At 39.0% G+C, this 20842-nt stretch overlaps 1 protein-coding gene across 7 annotated transcripts in view; it reads right to left on the bottom strand.

Annotated features, from left to right (window-relative positions):
* COL28A1 (collagen type XXVIII alpha 1 chain) overlaps positions 1-20842 on the bottom strand; it is a 207582-nt gene that overhangs the window by 36109 nt on the left and 150631 nt on the right. For all 7 annotated transcript variants that reach the window (XM_032287127.1, XM_032287128.1, XM_032287129.1 and 4 more), the window contains 2 exons: positions 19002-19070; positions 16779-16847 (listed from right to left, as the gene is read on the bottom strand). In XM_032287127.1, coding sequence (XP_032143018.1) covers positions 16779-16847; positions 19002-19070 — 138 coding nt within the window. The remainder of the gene's footprint in view (positions 1-16778; positions 16848-19001; positions 19071-20842) is intronic.

Raw genomic sequence — 20842 nt, 5'->3', positions numbered from 1 at the left:
AAAGCCCCCTCTGTGCTGATTTAATACTAGGGTAGGTTAAACAATGGCCCCTAGATATCCAGATCCTCATCCCTGGAATCTTTGAACTCTATTATCCATGGAAAAAGTTAAGGATTGTGGTAGGGTATATTATCCTGGATTATCGGTGTGAACCCTAAATGTAATCACAAGTATTCTAAAAACAAAGCAAAGGGAGATTTGACAGACAGAAGAGAAGAAGGCCATGCAATAGAAACAAAGTGAAGCAGAGTCAGACAGAAAAGATGGAAACCATTGGCTTTGAAGATGGAAGAAGGAGCCACAAGCCAAGGAATACGAGGAAGGTGGCTCTAGAAGCTGGAAAAGACTAGGAAATGAATTCTTCCCTAGCAGAGTCTTCATGGACAGGTGCCCTTCAGAATGTTGTAGAATGCATTCTCATGTTTGGTGGTAGGGGATTTGAAGAAGCCCTTTCTTATTTGAAAAATCAAGCACACGCCCAGCAACTCCTTCCTCTTCGGCATTATGATTTTTTCTTGTCTGCTGGATTACTTCCATCAGCATACAACATACTGTAACATCTCTCAGCTTAAAAAAAGCCTACCTTAATCACACTAATTGCTCCCTCTATAATTCCATGTCTATACTTTCTTTTCACAAGTGTTGTCCATATACTTTGTCTTCACTTCTTTCTTATCATTTTCTATTTTTAAAATTTCTTATTTTAAAATCATTTCAAACTTAGGAAAAAATTACTAGAATAATATAAATATTTTCCATATTCCCTTTACCCTAATATATCAATTAAGATTTTCCATATTTTTAAATGTATCCCTCTCTCTCCTAGTTTCCCATGGGATGTGTAAGTATTGGTATATGTGTGTGTGTGTGCGTACACAGCTCTTATGAAAGTTATCAATGACTTCCAGGTTGTCAAATCTAATGATCATGTTTCAGTTCTCATCCAATCAGCAGCATCAAAATCAGCCCTCCGTGAAACACTTCCTCACTTGGCTTCCAGGACACCTCTTTCTCTTTCATTCTCTGTCTACACCAATGGCCACTCCTTCTCAGCCTTCTTTACCAGGTCCTCCTCAACACACAAACCTCCAATGCTGGAGGACTCAGGGCCCAATCCTTGGATTTCTTCTCTTCTGTATATACTCTTACTCTCCACATGTCCTCATCCAGTCTCAAGACTTTAAATGCCATCTATAAATTGTTAAATAAAATTTATATCTCTTGTCTTTACCTCTCCCCTGAGCTCCAGATTTCTAACCTCAAATACCTACTTAGTAAGTCCATTTAAAGGTTTAGCTGTACATGCCCAAGTCTGAATTGTTGATTTCTTAACACCTACCCACATCCATTCTTCCTATTACATAATTTCACCTTTCCAGTTGTTCAAGCCAAAAATCTTAGTTATCCTTGACTTCTTTGTCTATGTTATACCCCATATTCAGTCCAGAATGCAACCACCCCTTATCAGTTCCACCATCACCATCCTGGGCTAAGCCCACGCCATCTCCTGCTCACACTTTGGCAATAGATTTCTATCTTACCTCTTTGATGTTGTCCCCTTAAAGCCCATTTGTCACCTACTGCCAGAATCATCCTTTTAAAATATGATTTGAATTGGGTCACTCCTCTGTGTAAAACCTTTCAAGAACTTCTCATATCACAATGTTCACTGCATTCTAAATTGTCACTGATGTCCCTCAAATATGGCAGGCATGGATTCTTATTTCAATCCCTAATTGAGAAACCCCAAAATTTCTTCTCCCTATTTCCAGAGCTTCTACCCCACTTCTAAACATTCAGGATACAATGTTAAAAGCCAGGAATGCAGGGTACAGAAGGACAAATAACAATGCTAATAAGGGAGGCTTTTCGAAAAAATAAGCAAAATGTGTAGTGAAGGGATTCTCCCAATGGGTGTGATGTTGCCCTGAGTCTTCCTTTAATTCATACTTTAAAATCTACCATCAATACAGCTGGTCACCCTGGGAAACTGTTTTACACATTGACTTAGATTATTAGGATTAGTTCCAGTTCATAATTTCATCATTTGAATACCAAGGTTAAAGAGCAGGACATTTTGCTTCTTCCCATCAAGGTTTGTTGCAATGCCATTATCTTATGCAATGAGAAGAGGTAAATTATAAATACCTGTATTCTATGGCTCAGAAGAAATTGACTCATTTTAGTGTGTGGTATATGGATTTACTCTTACTAATTCCCAATCCCATCTCATATATTAGTTTCTATGCAATACTTTTATCACAAATACAATTCATTGTTCAATTAGCAAATAAGAATGTATGTTGTAGTCTCATATTTAAAGAAAATTGCTTTGTACAGGTATTTAGGACAATCAAACAAGGGAGATACAGTTCCATGAGATGAGATGAAAATGTTGACACCAGCTCTATCAGGTACTAAATAAATATCAAGGGAAAACACTAAATAAGACCAACTTATCTTTTATAAAGTAAAGGGACAACAGACTCAATCCATGGATCCTTATTTTCTCCCCGACTATATGTTTTGATATTTTCTTGCCAAATGGATATAAGGGAGTGTGGATGGAGACTTTATAGAATCTAATCTCCATGCATAGGGGCTTTAGCTGTGATAGTCACTTCTATCTTCAGCACTTACCACAGTACCCAGCACATAGTAGATGCTCATTACTATTTGTTGAATAAATGCCCTGGAAGATGGACAAGATTATAAATACTAAGGAAAACTACAGACAGGACTCATTTTTTCCCCTTGGATGGCTACTGTGTATCCAGGTATATGTTAGGTGCTCAGGATACATAATATACAAGACATCTACTATCTCCCAATCTGGTGGTTAGATAAGAAATGAACACTCATGGTGTGAGAAGTGCTATGACGTGGACTAGTCAGTGTACCATGGGAGCACAGGCTTCAGGAGACAGGGAAGGCTTCTGGAGGAAGTGCTACCTAATATGAGCCCTAATATATAAGTCAACCTGTTGAAGCGGGGGTGAAAGGGATCTGTCCAAGAAGAGGTAACAGCACGTGAACATGCACCTGGCCCAGGCAACATGGTTTCATGAGGAAGTGAAAGACTTTCAGTACAATCAGATCAGAGCTGAGGGGATGAGAAGACTTGAGGATGGGTACCCAGATCATATGTGAATAGTAGTTTTTGAAGCTGATCTCTTCGGGTACATGTTAAAAACATCAAGAGCCTTCTCAACCCTTCTTCTGACTTGTTTTCTTGATAAATACAGAAAAGCCTTTTAAATTATAAAATGGATTTTTTATAATATACTCACACTCATATTTTACTGTGCATGGAGGTTTGGTTTATTAAGAAGTACATTCCAGAATGTTTGTTAATGGCCAATAATAGACAGACACCTCTTTATTGGACTTTGGTGGGGAATTCAGGTAAGGACGAGTATTACTTTTCTTAAATGTATGTCCTAAACCTGGTAATGTGACTTCCAATGTCTCAGCACGTAATATTCATAGATTAAGGAGAAAGAAGGGATGGACTCCACCTTTGTTCTTGCCAAATACATAATGAAAATATTCATCTAGGGATAGGATTTTTGTTTTATGCTACAGTCCAGATATAAAATACAGTTCTGTATGGTTCAATTTGCAATCAGATTTATATACCTGGCATCAATTTTGTCATAATAAAATGTTTTCCAGTCCACGTCTCAGCTTTCAGACACAAGCCACTAGATATAAATCCTTTCCTAAGAAGTTAAATTTGTGTGAACTAGATTTTTGAATGCCATTTGTAATTGCCTGGGTGCCTGCAATAGCCTGCTTGATGCAATCCTGGCCCTGCTGCAGGGTATTCTCAGCCCAAAAGTCACAGTCACTTTCTTTTTTTTAATTGCACATCACTCCTTTATTATACTGACCTGGAAAAAGGATTTAGTACAGTTATGCTTAAATGAACACTGGACCCATGTGGCAGAGCCAAGCAACTAGAAAATATTTTAGAATCCATCAGTGAAAGACACAGTTGGACATAACCAAGAGACATTTCAATGCCATGAAACAAGGCAAGGGAAGGATTCTAAAGCACACAGAAGGAGACACTCCGACCCCTCAGAAATCAAGGAGTTTATATATGGTCTAACTCACTCTTTGAAAGAGTGACTGCCCCTAGGAGACAGTTACTCTTTCAAAGGGTAAGTCAGACCATATCACACTGCTGGTTGAATTCCAGCAAATGGCTCCCCCTTTCACTCTCAGGGAAAGCCAAGGATCTAACAAGGTCTGTGTGGCTGTAGGCCCTCCTCCAAACTTACTGCTGTTACCTCTCACCTCATCTGCATCCACTCTGGTCTCTTTTCTCTTCTCTGAACATGCCAGCTACCTTCCTGCCTCTATAGGACTTTTGCACAAGCTCTTCCCTCTTCCTGTAATGTTCTTCCCCAAGAAATCCACAAGGCGGCCTCCCTCACCTCCTCAGATCTCTGTTCAGATGTTATCTACTCATAAGGCCATCCACTAAAATTTCATCACACACCTCTACCCCACTACCCTGTTCTCCTTGATTTGCCATAGCAGTTTTCACCTTCCAATAGACTATATACTTTTTTATTGATTATATTTATTTTGATTATATTTATTGCTAATAGAAGCAATATCCATAAAGTCAGAAATTTTTGTCTCTTTTGCTTATGATACATCCCAAGCACACAGAACAGAGCCTGGCATACTTAAATATGTACAACAAACATTTATTTAATATTTCATTTTAATTTTTTTGAGACGGAGTCTTGATCTGTTGCCCAGGCATGAGTGCAGCAGCATGATCACAGCTCACTACAGCCTCAACCTCCTAGGCTCAAGCAATCCTCTGGCCTCAGCCTCCTGAGTAGCTGGGACTAAAGGCATTCACTACCATGCCCAGCTAATTTCAATAATCATTTATTGAATACATTGCTGAAATAAAACTTTGTACAACTAGCAAGGATTGACTAGGGGAGCCAGTATTTTTCACTTTAAGCAGAAAGAAGATCTGATTTAAAAACTTGTATATGAACTAATTTTCTTTATATGTAAAATAAAAGCAGATTCTATTTTGACAGGCATATTACCATTATTCATCTCGCAACCTTGGCGAAGAGTGTGTATACATTGTTATTTAAGTGTATACATAGCAGGAAAATATAGCAAATATGATTGTTTACAAAATCACCACAGTATGGTAATTTAAGAAGGAGGACAGATTGAGGTCTGGGGAAGATTAATTTCTTTCTAAAGCTGGCATAATAATCACAATGCGAACTAGTAACGTCAAATTTCATTTTTCAAAACCAACAGAAGTCAGTTGGAGAACTTTCAGAAGATTAGTATTGTTACAGATTAAAAATCTATTTTCTGCTTTGAAACCTAAGAGGTACCATTTAAAGGCATAAATGCATATGCCTTTTATAAAGCCTTGTAAAAGCTCACTGTCTTTATGCCAACGAGGAGGAATTATAATGAACGTGTTAGGACCACTGTCTAAATGTCTTTTTCTAAAATAATATTCTATCTTTTTTTTATTGCATTTTAGGTTTGGGGGTACATGTGAAGAACATGCAAGATTGTTGCATAGGTACGTACATGGCAGTGTGGTTTGCTGCCTTCCTCCCCATCACCTATATCTGGCATTTCTTCCCATGTTATCCCTCCCCAACTCCCCACCTCCCGCTGTCCCTCTCCTAGTTCCCCCGCACAGACCCCAGTGTGTGATGCTCCCCTCCCTGTGTCCATGTGTTCTCATTTTTCAACATCCGCCTATGAGTGAGAACATGTGGTGTTTGATTTTCTGTTCTTGTGTCAGTTTGCTGAGAATGATGGTTTCCAGATTCACCCATGTGCCTACAAAGGACACAAACTCAGTGTTTTTTATGGCTGCGTAGTATTCCATGGTGTATATGTGCCACATTTTCCCTGTCCAGTCTATCATCGATGGGCATTTGGGTTGGTTCCAAGTCTTTGCTATTGTAAACAGTGCTGCAATGAACATTCATGTGCATGTGTCCTTATAATAGAACGATTTATAATCCTTTGGATATATACCCAGTAATGGGATTGCTGGGTCAAATGGAATTTCTATTTCTAGGTCCTTGAGGAATCGCCACATTGTCTTCCACAATGGTTGAACTAATTTACACTCCCACCAAAAATGTAAAAGTGTTTCTATTTCTCCACATCCTCTCCAGCATCTGTTGTCTCCAGATTTTTTAATGATTGCCATTCTAACTGGCATGAGTTTGTGGGCTTTAAAAACCCAAATACAACTTCTGGAAATGAAAAATGTAACAGAAGCTAAATATTCAATGGACTGGTTAAATGACAGACTTGATACAGCTGAAGAAATATTTAATAAACTTGAAAATAGAATGGAAAAATAACAGCCATAATGTAGCTCAGAATGATTAGATTGAAAATATTTTAAAAATAGATATGTATAGATATGTAGAGAGAAAGAGCTAAAAGGTTTAACAAATTGAAGTTTCAGAAAGATGGTTAATTGGGCAGAGGAGGAAGACTAGGTCAGAAGCAATCTTTGAAAATGTAATGGAGAACTTTCCAGAAATCATAAAATATACTAGTCCACAGAATTAGCAATTCTAATGAATCTTAAACAAGATAAATAAAAAAGAAATCTACATCTAAACACATGGTAGTAAGAATGCAAAACAATAAAAAAGAGGAAACATCAAAAGCAACTGAGAAAAGAATAAATTACTGTGAAAGGAATAGCTAAACTGACAGATAACTTCTCGAGAGCAATAATGGAGACTAAATGACAGAGGCAAATCTTTCATGCACTCAGAGGAAAAACTATACTTGAAATTCTGTTCTTTGGAAAATATCCTTAATAAGATATTAAGGAGGAAAAAAGATACTTCCAGGCAAACAAAAATGGAAAAAAATTGCTCTAGTAGATTTTGACCGAAAAAATTCTAAAGAATACAATGTAGGTGGAAAGAGAGTGGTTTCAATCTGAGATGGAAGATGGATTAAAGAGAAAGATAAAAGTAAATACATGAATTAATTTTAATAAACAGTGGCTATTTACAAAAATAATATTTTGAGGGGTTAAAAAATGATTAAAATGTAAAACAACATTAATAATATCAGGGTAAGGTAGATGGAATTTAAGTGTTAGAGGATTAAAAATAGAACACCAGTAAAATTTAACCATAAGACAGCAACTACATTAATTTCAGATAATAAAAGACTTTAAGGCCAAAAGCATTACTAAACATGGGGTCCTAACGAAGACATCACAGCCAATTTCCTAGTCTCTTTTCTTTTATTTCTTTTACCATTTTCTTCTTAATTCCCTTTCTGTGTCTCTCTAACTCCATTTCTCTTCATTTTAATACTCTTTGCTCTTCTCATTTGACTTTCTTATGAGGAGGGTAGACACTAATTCCTGCATGACAGCCATGTTCATGATTCTCACTCTGACAATGTGAAAGGCATTCAGAAGAACTGCTACTGAAGAATTTTTGCAAGATCAAAGACAGACTGCTCTGGGGCTATCTTTATGGACTGCCAATTTGAGTCACAAATACTCAAAACTTCATTATCTTTCCTCTATTAGAGATTCTCTAAGAGACCCTAAGCAGGTAATTTACTTCATTTCCCCTCACATCTTATAATTAAAATGAAAAGTCTTTTCTGCAACTAGGTAAGGAAAGGTGCTGATGGTAAAAAGCTGGCAATTGTAAAGTTCTTAAGGTGTTTGTAAGAACAATAAAAATCTATTTAGATTACGTGCTATGTACTAATTTGTCACAGAGGACTGCAGTCCTTCAACCAGTCAAACAGGAAAGAACTTGATTTGTCTTTGAATGTATGAGAAGTGACTATTATACTCACCCCAGGGGTGGGGCTACGCATGCCAGCCCAGGTCCTGCTGTTTTTCCTACTAAAGCTAGCATTAGGTCAAAAGGTCACTAAATTCAGCTCCTGGATTCTGAAGAACTGTACTTGGGGAAAAAGAATCACTCTTTATATAATATTCCTATCTTATAAAAAAATAGATTATCAGGAAAAAAGAGAACTCAATTTACCTCACATCTCCATGTGTCAACTTTAATTTCAACACGTAAATTAAAATTTTGAGTGACATTTGGTTTTTAAGAACTCAAACTGATCGGTTTCCTCTCTGACATCTACTCTGATTTCATTACTGCCTAATGCATGATTACTTCAAGTAGGTCGTGTGAAGAGCAGCTCTGAGTGATTTGGGAGATGTTATTTAACATTGCTGTGCCTTAGTTTTCTATAGCCTACCTCATAGGATGGTGAGGTTTGAATAAAACAATACATCAAATTTAGAGAGTGTAATATGGTCCTACCTCTCTCCAGGAGCTCAAAGCTCTCAGTACTAAAATATCTCTTATCTTGCTAAAAGGAGATGGAGAAAAATTTACACTAGTAACTTACTTGACCAGCCACTGATGGGTAGGAAAAAGATAAAATGCCTTTTATAAATTTGCAACACTGAAATTCATGGGCTATAAAGATGGTAGCAGCAGCTAAGAGTAACTTATTCATGTCCTTCACTTGACTTGGTTTTATACGGATAGAATCTGTTACAAGAATGAAAAGAAATAAATATATGGTGTCTACATCTTTATGTACTAGATAGATATGAGTATGTAGGAGTTTAGGAGGAGGGAAACAGAAAGGAAGAAATGAAGGAAAAGGAGAGGAAAAAAGACCAATTTAAACCAGCAGTACACGTATCATAATTATAAATTATGGACTACTATAGTATGATAACTACTTTTAGTATATGACAGTTCAAATGAAATCTTTCACTAATTTTCTAACTCTTGGTAATATTTTAAAATCTCCTTTTTAAATATTCAGAATCCACACATGATACTAAACAATGTCTTATCTTTATTACCAAGTCAGCAGTCATTTTTACTTTTCTTTTGGAATCTGGGAACTATAATAAATCTTGGGGTAGGGCACCCTATTTAATTCAAAAACACGATTTCAAAATTTGCTTTTCCTTTTTGGTTCATGGCAGTGTAAGGAGTGTGGTATTTCAGCAAATCCATGATGGTCACTGTCATCACACAGGGCCTTGTTCATAGCAAATAGGCAAGAAATACAAGGCAGTAATAATGATGATTCAATCCCCACTTAATTGAGAACATAAAGTTTTCATTCCAAATCTGATTTGGAGAATTTGCTAAGAAAAAGGGAAATTTAATAATGAGATTGAAAGGGGAAAACAGCCTACTATATCCTCAGATTTTGACTTAGGATATTTTTTAAATTATTCTTTCTCTTAACTGGCTTGAAGGAATGAAAGCAACTTGGCCCAGAAGAAAAATGAAAGTGTGAACCAGTAAGTAAAAAATACAAATGGTCACAGATCCAGCCTCAGTTAATAAATGCAAATGTGCCCTGAAGTGTACAACCCTACAGAGAATATCGTGAACTTGGTGTTTTTGGTTTTGGTTTATAACCCAGGTAATTGTTTTCAATTTGGTTTTAAAAATAATAAAAGGTATAAAGGTAAGAGATGCTTTCAATGTCTGCAACTAGGTTTCCAGATTTTGATCACCAGGATTAATTTTAGCCACACCCTCGATGTCCTGCCACAATTGACTTGGCAGGCATGATCCTAAAACACCAAACTATTGAAAACTTGAAGCCTCTCATGTGGTCTCGACGACTCCTTTTTATGTAGTGGAGTCATTGTGTGTGTTCGAAAATCACAATGAGAGATAAGTCACAGAAATTAATTCAAAGAGAGTTTCCGGTGCAAGCAAACACATCATCTGTGCTATGCTGTTAATTGGATACTCATTGTTTCTATTAATTTCTGAGGTGTGTTCAACTTGAATAAGGTGATGGTACTATTATCAAGATTGGTTTTGCCTTTTTTTTTTTAATGCTGTTGTTTGTTTGCAGTCAAGAAGGAGAAAAAACTTTAACTTCAAATGCTGAAATCATAATACTAAATACGTGTGTGTTGCTCCCTTCATAGTATTAACACCCTACACTTGTGCAGCATGGTTCTAAGTTTAGAAGATGACAAAAAACTCCCCATGTCCATACTCCTTAACCTCTCTGCATTTATTTACAACTTAGTATACGTCAAACCCATCCCTGGCATTTTTAAATAAATCAAATTCCTTCTTTCCCCTTAAGTTAGTTAAATTTCAATGAATAAATCACTTCTATTTGGCCTTTAAGCATGGCAGTTTTCTGTGCTGTAATAGGTTCACTGTAACCACAAATCTAGTCAAGTGGATTCTGGAAACACTTGGAAAGCAATCAGGTCACAGGTAGGAGCCAGGCAGAAGGTTGGCAGACTCCATGTGAGATTTCCACCACAGAATCCCGACATTTTTCAAACGTTAATTTTTCTTGTAAAGCGAAGCCAGAGATAGCAAAGACACCTGATTCAATAAAAAGAGCCCTTGGAGTTTAGAGAAACACAGTTATTGTAGCACAACTGAGACTAACCAAAAGAAATCTTCCTAAGAAATGGCATTAACCTTAAACAGAGAGTCAATAATCTAATAATGTTCCACATTATGCCCCAAATTCCTAAATCAGAGAGCTTTGGAGCGAGAAGCAATTTTCTGGCTGTGCCCATTTATGCTACACTCTGCAAGGTAAGCTGACCCACCCATCATCACACCCCTGCTTGGTCTCAAATGCCACTGGCATCCCAAGCAATCACCCAGGTCTCCAAACCTTTACTTATTCTCCTACAGGAGCCTAATCACTGTTCCTCTTTTTCTCCTGAAATCAAGGTCTGTGTGCCAGCTTTGCCCCCTGCTCTAATCATCTCCCTGCTCATCTCTCCCTAGCCTTTGAATCCTGGTACTCCTACTCTCTGGTCCTGCCTTTGCTGTGGACATGAATGAACATTTCCTGTTCCTTTCTTGGTCCTATCAAAAACCCCAAGCCTCCTCCAGCTCTTTAGCCAGTGCTCAGCATGTCTACTCTGAAAATTTCTAAGTCATCCATGAGTACTACTGATGCTGTATGAAATAAGTAAGAAGATTATCAAGGCTCTAAGTTTCTCTTTTTAGGATAGGATAAAATAAATGATGGGCTAAACACAGTCCTTATAAGCCCAGATCTCTGTGCCCAGAGTGTCAGGAGAATGATGGGGCATTCTGGAAGTTGCCATGGAGACCACCACACTATCTGTTCTTTTCTGGAGGCACCAATATACTTCAGAGCAACAAATAACTTAAAATTTCCATATTTCCTAAAAAAAAGTTAAATTATGAATGGCAGTAATTATTGACTCTTCACCAAACCTCTGATTCCTTTTCCTCCTGGGCACACAGTGACTACCTTTCCCAGCCCCTTTGCAATTAAGTACAGCCATACAACTAGTTCTCACCAATAAAATGTGAGCAGGATACATGTCAAGTCCTGGCCAAGAGTTTATGAAGCAGGTATACCCCCTTCTACATACTCTTTTCTCACCTGCTGGTTGTAAGTGGTAAAGGAGCCCAGCGGATAGAAGAACCATAAATGGAAGATAAGGTTTTCTAAAATTCTGTGTTGAAGAAAATCACCCACCAACCAGGAACACTCACATTGGACTGTAATGTGAGCAAAACCCTCTACTATGTTTCAGCCATTATATATTTGGTTGTCTGTTTGGTGTTGGAGCCATGCCTATCCTAACTCATGTAACCAACATATTATGCTTAAAAGCATTACATCACTTGAGTACTATATTAGAATTCTAGGCCTTCTTCCTGGAAAATACAAGAAAGGCTAGCAGAAAGGGAAGGGAAGCAGGTAGGAATAATAATGTGAATAGCTGCAAACATTTTTCACATATATAACCATGTATTATATGCATTACACATACTATCTAATTTCGATTATTTCTCACAACAACTTTAGGAAATAGTACTGTATTATCCCATTACTCAGATGTGGATACTGAGGGAGAGATAAAATACTCAGGAAGTGGAGAAGCCATGATTCAAATCTGTTGACTCCATAGCCCACACTCTGGCTGAATACCCACTCTGTATCCTAGACACTTCATACAATTTTTTTTATAATACCGTGTATATTATCCCCATTTTAAAGATTAGTAAGCTGAGATTCAACAAAGATAAATGGTTTACCTAAGGTTACAACTAGAAAGAATCAGAACCCAGATTCAGGCCAAGATCTGAATAGCTCTAAAGCCACAGGGGAATTAGTCCCTCATTCTCTTTCTCTTACACCACAGAGGTTAGAATATAGATGGGGGGAGAGGCCATGAAGAATGAGTTTCAATCCACTTATGAGCTCCAGATGTCTCAGAGGTTATCTGTTAGGTCTGTGACTGTGTGAACACTGCAATCACTATTTGTCAGCTTTGGGGATGCCAGGGTTTCTGTTGGGTAGAAGTCACCAAATTCCCCAGCATGTCATTGAGGCTACTTTTTAAAACTGACAACAAACTTGTTAGCTGTGAAATAGCCCCTCCTCTGCCATAGCCTAACAGGAGGTAACCTTAGCTGGGGGTAGATCAGTCATGTTCAAGCCTACAGGAAGGACAAAAGCCAGTGGTATGGAAGCTAATTCTCTCAATGAATAAAGTGTTCATGCAGAGCAAGAATTACAGTAAAGCCAGTCCACAAATCTACCTCACAAAGTCTTTAAAGTCAAGGAGGGCTACCAATAATTGTGTTTATATAAGGACTTCTGGGTCCTCTGAAAATAAGTACTAAGGGAATGTCAGGGCTGATCGGGACACTGGAACTGACTTAAACAAGCATGGAGATAGGGAAACTGGCATAACTCCCAAGTAGAAATAAAGAATGGGGGAGATGCCATTCATGTCTGTCCCTGTGCTTTTTTAACCTGGGCAATCCACCCTCTGATCACATCCCTCCTGGCCTCTATATAAGCTGGCCTCACAAGAGCTACTTGGCATATAAAGGAATCCCTCCAGACCCAGCTCCATTCCTTCCCCCTCCTGACTTAATCTATGGGACTTCTGACATACCTAGAGTCTGAATCTGGGTTAGTGCTGGAGGCTTACAGTGGGACAAGATGGTGGTATCATATAACTTCCTGGCCTGCAATGTGAACCTGAAAGACCAAGGCCATTTTAGGATCAAAGAGCCACAGTCCCATATTCATCCATCTAAACAACAGATATTTGCGGCTAGGAAAATGCACTGAGGCCCTGGAGGAGCTGGGGCTCCTCTGCAGTGCAGAGCCAGCTGGGCCACAGCAGGGCTGTCAAGGAATGGCAGGGGGCTGCCATGGAATTAAATAAAGAGGGGCAAGCCCATCATTCTCACAAGGTTTCCCAGGATCAGAGCTGCCTCAGCAGCAGCACTGGGTGGTCGTAGAGTCCCAGGAAAGGCAGGGAGAAGTTCCCAGAAGATCATACTCTTCCACATGAAGAATCAAGAGAACAGGAAGTGGGCATGGAAAGGGAAGCCCTTCTACTCCCTCATTCCTTCTAGTCATGTCCATTCATTCTACAGATGGTAGCCAGAGTGAGTCTCTTCCAAACTTCCAAAGTCAGGTCATTCTTCACTGACTTCCAGTTGCTCCTAGGATTAAGGCCAAACTCACTATTTGGCCTATAGGAACTGGCAAGGGCCCTGCCTGCTGCTGTAGTCTCAATTCATTCCATTGTGCCATCCCTCCATACTCTCCAGAACTCAAAGTCTAATTATTTTATAGCCTGTAAATTCCATGAGGATTAAGTTTATATATTTTCACTTACACTTTATACTAGCACTTGGCTTATTTGCCTAACATAGGTGGTACTCAATCAGTATTGGTTGGTTGGTTGGTTGGTTGGTTGGTTGAATGAATGAATGACTAGCTGGTTAGGTGAATGCTGAAGCAAGTCACTTGTGATTGCAGCTACAGCCCTTATTTCAGCCATGAATGGAATGGGATACAGAGACAGAATACGGTTGAGGCTTCTGTAGTAAAGGTTAACAGCAACAAAGGTTTCCATCAAAGCCTACTAAGCAGACACACTAAGGGAGGCGGATTTCACTGACTCAAATGCTCTTTGGAAAGAGATTGGAAATAAGTCAACAAAGGAATGTAAGAAATGAAATTTTACCTTTCCTATAGCCTTGAAATGATTCAGAGGAATGCCACCAATTTTGTTTTTCAGTTCCTTCCCTTTTACCGTGAGGGTATTTGGTTGGTGCAAAAGTAACTCGGTTTTTGCCATTACTTTTAATGGCAAAAACCGAATTACTTTTGCAGCAACCTAATACAACCCAGGGTCAGGAAAATGAGTTGAAAGTCCTGAGGGAAGTATCTCTGCCCTGCTGCCAGCTGGATGCCAGACAGTCCAATATGTCTAGAGAGGTTTTTCTTTTTCTTTTCTTTCTTTTTTTGAGACAGAGTCTTGCTTTGTTCCCCAGGCTGGAGTGCAGTGATGCAATCTCAACTCATTGCAACCTCCACCCCTGGGGTTCAAGAGATTCTCCTGCCTCAGCCTCGTGAGTGACTGGAATTACAGGCATGTGCCACCACACCTGGCTAATTTTTGCATTTTTAGTTGAGATGAGGTTTCACCATGTTGGTCAAGCTGGTCTTGAACTCCTGACCTTGTGATCCATTCGCCTCAGCCTCCCAAAGTGCTGGGTGGCTCTTTTTTGAGACAGAGTCTCACTCTTGCCACCCACGTTGAAGTGCAATGGTGCAATCTCGGCTCACTGCAACCTCTGCCTCCTAGGTTCAAGTGATTCTTCTGCCTGAGTAGCTGGGATTTACAGGCACCAGCCACCAGGCCCAGCTAATTTTTTTAAGACAGGATCTCTAGCTGTCATCCAGGCTGAAGTGCAGTGGCACTATTTTGGCTCATGGCAGCCTCTGCCTCCTGAGTTCAAGCAATTCTTGTGCCTCAGCCTCCTGAGTAGCTCGGACTACAGACATGCACCACCACACCAGGCTAAGTTTTGTATTTTTAGTACAGATGGGGTTTCACCATGTTGCCCAGACTGATCTCAAACTCCTGACCTTAAGTGATTCGCCTGCCTTGGCCTCCCAAAGTGCTGAGATTACAGGCATAAGCCACCGTGCCTGGCCTAGAAACCAGGTTTTATGAGTAAGCCTTAGTCAAGGCTCACGGCTAAGCAGCATCAGGCTACAGTCCTAAGTGAAGGAAAAGCTTATCTCATTTCTGTTAAGACAGGATACATGGCGGTTTTGATTTTGATTCTTTCTTATGATGGGAGGCTTCAGGATTGGGTTTCACGCAGGATGGAGTTTGGACACAGCATAACCCTGAGAGCATAAGGATGCGCAGGAAACCAGATAAATCACAGTTGGTGAGGATTAATTAAACACCACCCAGATGAGATTAAGGAAGTATTTCACAGATAAGAGAGGGGAGAAAACCAGCCCCAGGTCTAAAGTGGTGGTAATAATGCACTAATAGCATGTGTGAATTGAGCTTATGTTGGTGACAAGACCTGTGGTTTGACATAGGTTTATTCCCTAAGCAAACTCATGCAAAATTCTGTGTACAGCGCTACCACCTTTTAACCATAGAATTTAAAGATTAAGTCTGAGATTGGTATTGTTTATGAGAAAGCAGAGTTTTGCTATATTGTCTTTCCAGGGCTTGTGCAATATGGGCAACATACCTATTTGGCCTTTGCTTGGATACTCAGCCTGAGAGATAAACAATTGTTATTTAAAAGACCTGCTGTAGAAGCTATAGACATTGTGTGATAAAACTGGAGATTTAACATACATTCTATGAGTTCTGCTCTTGACTAAGCTCACTCTCTCTACACAGAAGTAGGCGGTTTAATTTCAACATGGGATTTTTACATGTATTATCTTAAGCTCATACTGTCACCTACTTACTAAGAAGTTCTGCTATTTGAAAAAGAGTTTATTTTGAATGTTTCCACATTTTTAGAATCAATCTCAATCATCCAGAGGTGAATAACTCAGTTTCAGAGCTTAAGTATGGTAAATAAATATATATTAATATTTATATATAAAATATATATATTATATATATAATAAAATTTAAAAACCAGTTTATAAGGGAGGCAGCAGTGGAATAGGAAAAAAAGAAAGTGAACAGATAAGAAAAACAACATCAACATATTAGAAGAGGAAATTTTTTAGAACTACATAGTAACCTTTAGATGTCAAATTTGTCTGCCGAGTATGAGAGACCCTGAGAGTCCTACCATGCTGGATAAGCTTGCTGCTGCTGACACAGAAACAAAGTGACATGCAGATGGTTATGAATTCCAGTAACACAGAGTCAGGGCCTCAGAGGTTTTCACCCTGGCTGCTCAGAAGAATCCCTTGGAGAGCTTTGAAAACCACAGCACTCAAGCTCTACTCCCAGAGACTCAGATTTTGTTCCTCTGGAAAAAGGCATCAGTACTACTCAAAAGCTCCCAGGTGATTCCACTGTGTGCTAAGATTGGGAAGCCCTGGGCTACCATGGAGGATACAGAGGAGGCCGAGGTAGGGGGACAGCGGGAGAGAGAGAGAGAAGCTGAGTATAAATTTTCCATTCAATTCAGAAAGAGAGGAGAGCAACAAACCATAGAATAGTTCAGTTTTGTGGCAAGGAATTTATATAATGTTTAGCATTTGTTAAAGTATTATACTCATATCATTTTTACACTTCCAGATGATGTCTCTAAATACTGGATGCCATTTAACTGCTAGGTTCACAATAAATCTATTTTATAATAGCCATTTTTTTGTGTGTTAAAACCTCTTCTCCCCATCGCTCTGCTGAAACAAGAGGTGACTCCAGCACAACCCCATTCACTTACTTTACTTCCTTGTGATCCATAGCCACGGGGGCCAGGAGGGCCAGGCAAGCCTTTCTGCCCAGTATCACCCTGTTAGAAGATGGGAAGAATTTGAAGACAAAATGTAAGAAGACTGAAGAAGAAACAACGTAAGTATTGCTACTCTCAGCTTCATTCTTACTTCAGTCTGACCAGGACCTTCATGCTGCCTATAAGGTACTTCCTATTTTACTTAAAATGCTTCCCCAATATTTTTAAGCCACAGAATTCTTTGCAAACAACACCTTACATATAATCCAAATAAAAATTTAGTAGTAGGCAAAGCTGCTTGGCCTAAGCAGAAATGGAGGCCCAGGCCTCATCTGTCTGGGCCCCCCTTCCTGCTCTACCACCAACCCCAAGAACACCAGGGCTGCCCTGCACCACATATGAAAACCACTGACATGTGGCTCCACATAGCCTTAACATGTTGCACTCTTTCAACATGGAGTGCAACTTCACTGGGGTTGCAGTTAAAGATTCAGTGGATATTAATGTGGATTAGTGTCCAAATTTTTAGGAAAATATGTAGACGAAGCAATAAGCAAGGGTAGCACTTCCCAGTATGTGTTCATAAACTGATCCCATGTTTCTTTGGAAAGACTTTGTGGTGGAATAAGATTGGAAAATAGCATACGCTTTCCCTTGGTGATCTCCAGTGCACACTAATATAGTAGATTAGCAGCTCCAACAGGTCCCACATTAAAGAAATTAGTGTAATGTTGCTTATCCCAGAAGTTCCTAAATTAACATTGAATGGAAGAAGCATTGAGAAATGCTAGGTTAATATAAGCTATTGTTTAAGTCAGTCTTTTTATTTCCAGTATTAAAAAAAGCTTGATTTTTTTTTCTGTACATACATTTCTATTATCTGTTATATAAACCCTCTAGTACATCCACTATTGTCACTCTTTTCTTGAGTACCTCTGAAGTACCTTTAAAGGGAGTGTAAGTTCACTGCCTGAAGTTGTCCAACTACACCTGACTGATTCATACAGTTTTCTGCATCTTAAAAGGGAGATGTCTTATCTCTTCCAAACATTTTGACACCCTCCAACAAAACAAGTAAGCATAGTAAGAGGAATACCTGCCAATTGAAAAAAAAACTTTAACAGAAAAAAAAATGACAATGAAAAAGAAAAATAGACCCATCTTCCATCACGCAGCGAAATGACTACTAACATCTTGGGGGAATCTTCCTCCATTTAAAGTGATATAGAAGGTTCAAAACTAGCATACTGCCAAAAGGGAGTTGATGGACAAAACAAAGATAAACTGAGAATCTTGGTAATTCTGGGATGCCAGTACAATCTTTGACTCATAAAGCCTTTTCCCTTTCCTCTCTGTGCATTTTTGGCATGAATATACCAATTCGAAATTTGAATTTGTGGTGAGTGATTCATCGACATCTACTTTCCCTATTGAACATGCTTGTTACTTCTTTACCCTACTTTTGAACAAATCAAAGAAATTTGTTGAGCAAGTGAATGAACAATTAAAACCATGTTTCTCAAACTCAGCACCTTTGACATTTCAAGCTGGGTCACTCTTTATGAGAGGAGGCTGTCCTGGGCATTGTAGAATGGTTGGCAGCATCTCTAGACTTGACCTACACAACCAAAAATGCCGCTAGACATTGCCACATGTCCCCTGAGGCAGGGAAGAGAAACAATGTCTCCCTCCTTGAGCAACACTGGATTAAAAGAATAAAAAGATGAATAACCACCAAGCTGAAGGAGACACAGAAAGGAGGGAAACTGGGCCAAAAAAAGTTGCTCTTGTCTTCTCTAGGGACAATCAGTCTAGACCCTTGCACTGAGGCCCTGTCAGAGTAGCTGTGGCCACATAGGGCACAACAGATGCATTAGCAGGTAACCTGTTAATGTATCCTGAGGCACCTCTGCCAAAGTAAAGATGTGCTTCTTGGCAATGGCACAGACTCTAAGAAACCTGGAAATGTTCTGAGTACTTTGCAACTAAAGAGAGGCTGACTTGCTCATTTCTTTTGGGGAAGTGAATGGCTTTATAAACTCAAATGTTCTATTTTACTGAACGTTTACCTGATATCAAAAATAAGACTTTTCATCAGTCATCAAGAAAAAAATAAGTCAACACCAATATGAACACTTACTATGCAGTTACTGTTGACTTGTTTGTCACTGATGGTATCTGACCCTCACACAGAGCACTGAGCTGAGGACTCACCTTTGGCCCCTGGGTTCCTATGCCACGAGGTCCAGAAGGACCTGGAGGGCCTCTGACCCCAGGCTCCCCCTGAAAAGATACAACAAATAACAAGTTACTAATTTTTAAAATATATATATATATATATATGTATTAATGTCAAAAACTTCTTGAATGTGACTAAGGTACCAATTGAACACTCTTTTCCTACATCTCTTTTCTTTTTCCACTTAGGCAATCTTCAAACATTGGATCCAGGTCCATTTCAAATTAATCAAGTCAATTAACTTCTTGGCAACATTAACTTTTTTCATTACTCTCTTCTCTAGAATTTGGAAAAGTAATTACTAGTATTGTGAATAGAGGATGTAAGAAGGGACAAGAATAAAAACAACCAATAAGAAAAATAATCATATCCTGAGCTAGTTGCTTTTATCATTGTATGCAACAAAGCTTATGCTATTTGAGTTAGGGATTGGCTCTGTGATATATCTGCCACCTCATTAATTGGAACTGCAGGGTAAACTCTACAAAGGATTTTCAGTTTCACTAAGCCATGACAGCTTCATAGCCGGCAACTATTACCAGAAAATTGGTGGGACCTGATGAAGATAGGTAAAGCCCTGTGGCTAGACCTACTAGAGATGCTAATGATGGCAAGAAGGAAAGAAATACAAATTGCTTGATTAGCCACCTTCTGTATGCCCAAGACTATGCCACCCATGTTCATATATGTTATTTGATATAATTTAGTCCTTACAATAATCCTGCATTATAATGATGACCAGTTTATGTAACTTCTCTGAACCTCACTTCAGAGACATATGTAGATATTAATTCATCACATATGTAGAAAATAATATCTACATTTCATGGGGCTCAGAGTTAAGTGAGAGAAAGCTTATAAATGCTTCTATCATGATTGTTAACCACAGAATAGGCATTTGGTAAATGTCAGCTCCACCCACCTATTTTATTAAAGCGGAAACTAAGGTTTGCCCAAGTCTCCACAGCTATTAAGATGCAGGGCTAGAAGAATAGAAAAACAGGAACCTCCATAATTGCTAGTGCAGACACTTTGGAAAACATTTTGGCGGTTTCTTTTAAAGTTCAACATAAATTTACCATATGATACAGTCATTTCACTCCTACCTATATATCCAAGGAAAATGAAAACATATGTCCACACAGAGACTTGCATATGAATACCCTTAGTAGCATTATTCATAATAGCCCAAAACTAGAAACAACCTAAATGCCCATCAACTGGTGAATGGACAAAGTGCTGTAAATTCAGCAATAAAAAGGAATAAACTGTGAATACAAGCGATAACATGAATGAACCCCAAAAACCTTATTCTGATGAAAGAAGCCAGACATACTCTATGAGTCCACTTACACAAAATGTCCAAAAAAGGTAACTCCATAGAAACAAAAAGCAGATTAGTCACTGCCAGGGGCCAGGGATAGCAACATGGATTAACTATAAATGGTCATGAGAGATTTTATTGGAGAGGTAAAAATGTTCTAAAACTGATTTATGGTGATGGCTGTATAGCTTAATAGTAAATATAATTTAAAAATCATTGAATTGGGCCGGGCGCGGTGGCTCACGCCTGTAATCCCAGCACTTTGGGAGGCCGAGGCGGGTGGATCACGAGGTCAAGAGATTGAGACCATCCTGGTCAACGTGGTGAAACCCCATCTCTACTAAAAATACAAAAATTAGCTGGGCATGGTGACATGTGCCTGTAATCCCAGCTACTCAGGAGGCTGAGGCAGGAGAATTGCCTGAACCCAGGAGGCAGAGGTTGTGGTGAGCCGAGATCGCGCCATTGCACTCCAGCCTGGGTAACAAGAGC

Source organism: Sapajus apella, unplaced genomic scaffold, assembly GCF_009761245.1.
Source record: "Sapajus apella isolate SASKATOON/1434 unplaced genomic scaffold, GSC_monkey_1.0 scaffold19, whole genome shotgun sequence".
Classification (NCBI taxonomy): Eukaryota; Metazoa; Chordata; class Mammalia; order Primates; family Cebidae; genus Sapajus; species Sapajus apella.
This window is presented reverse-complemented; position numbering and strand designations above follow the sequence as displayed.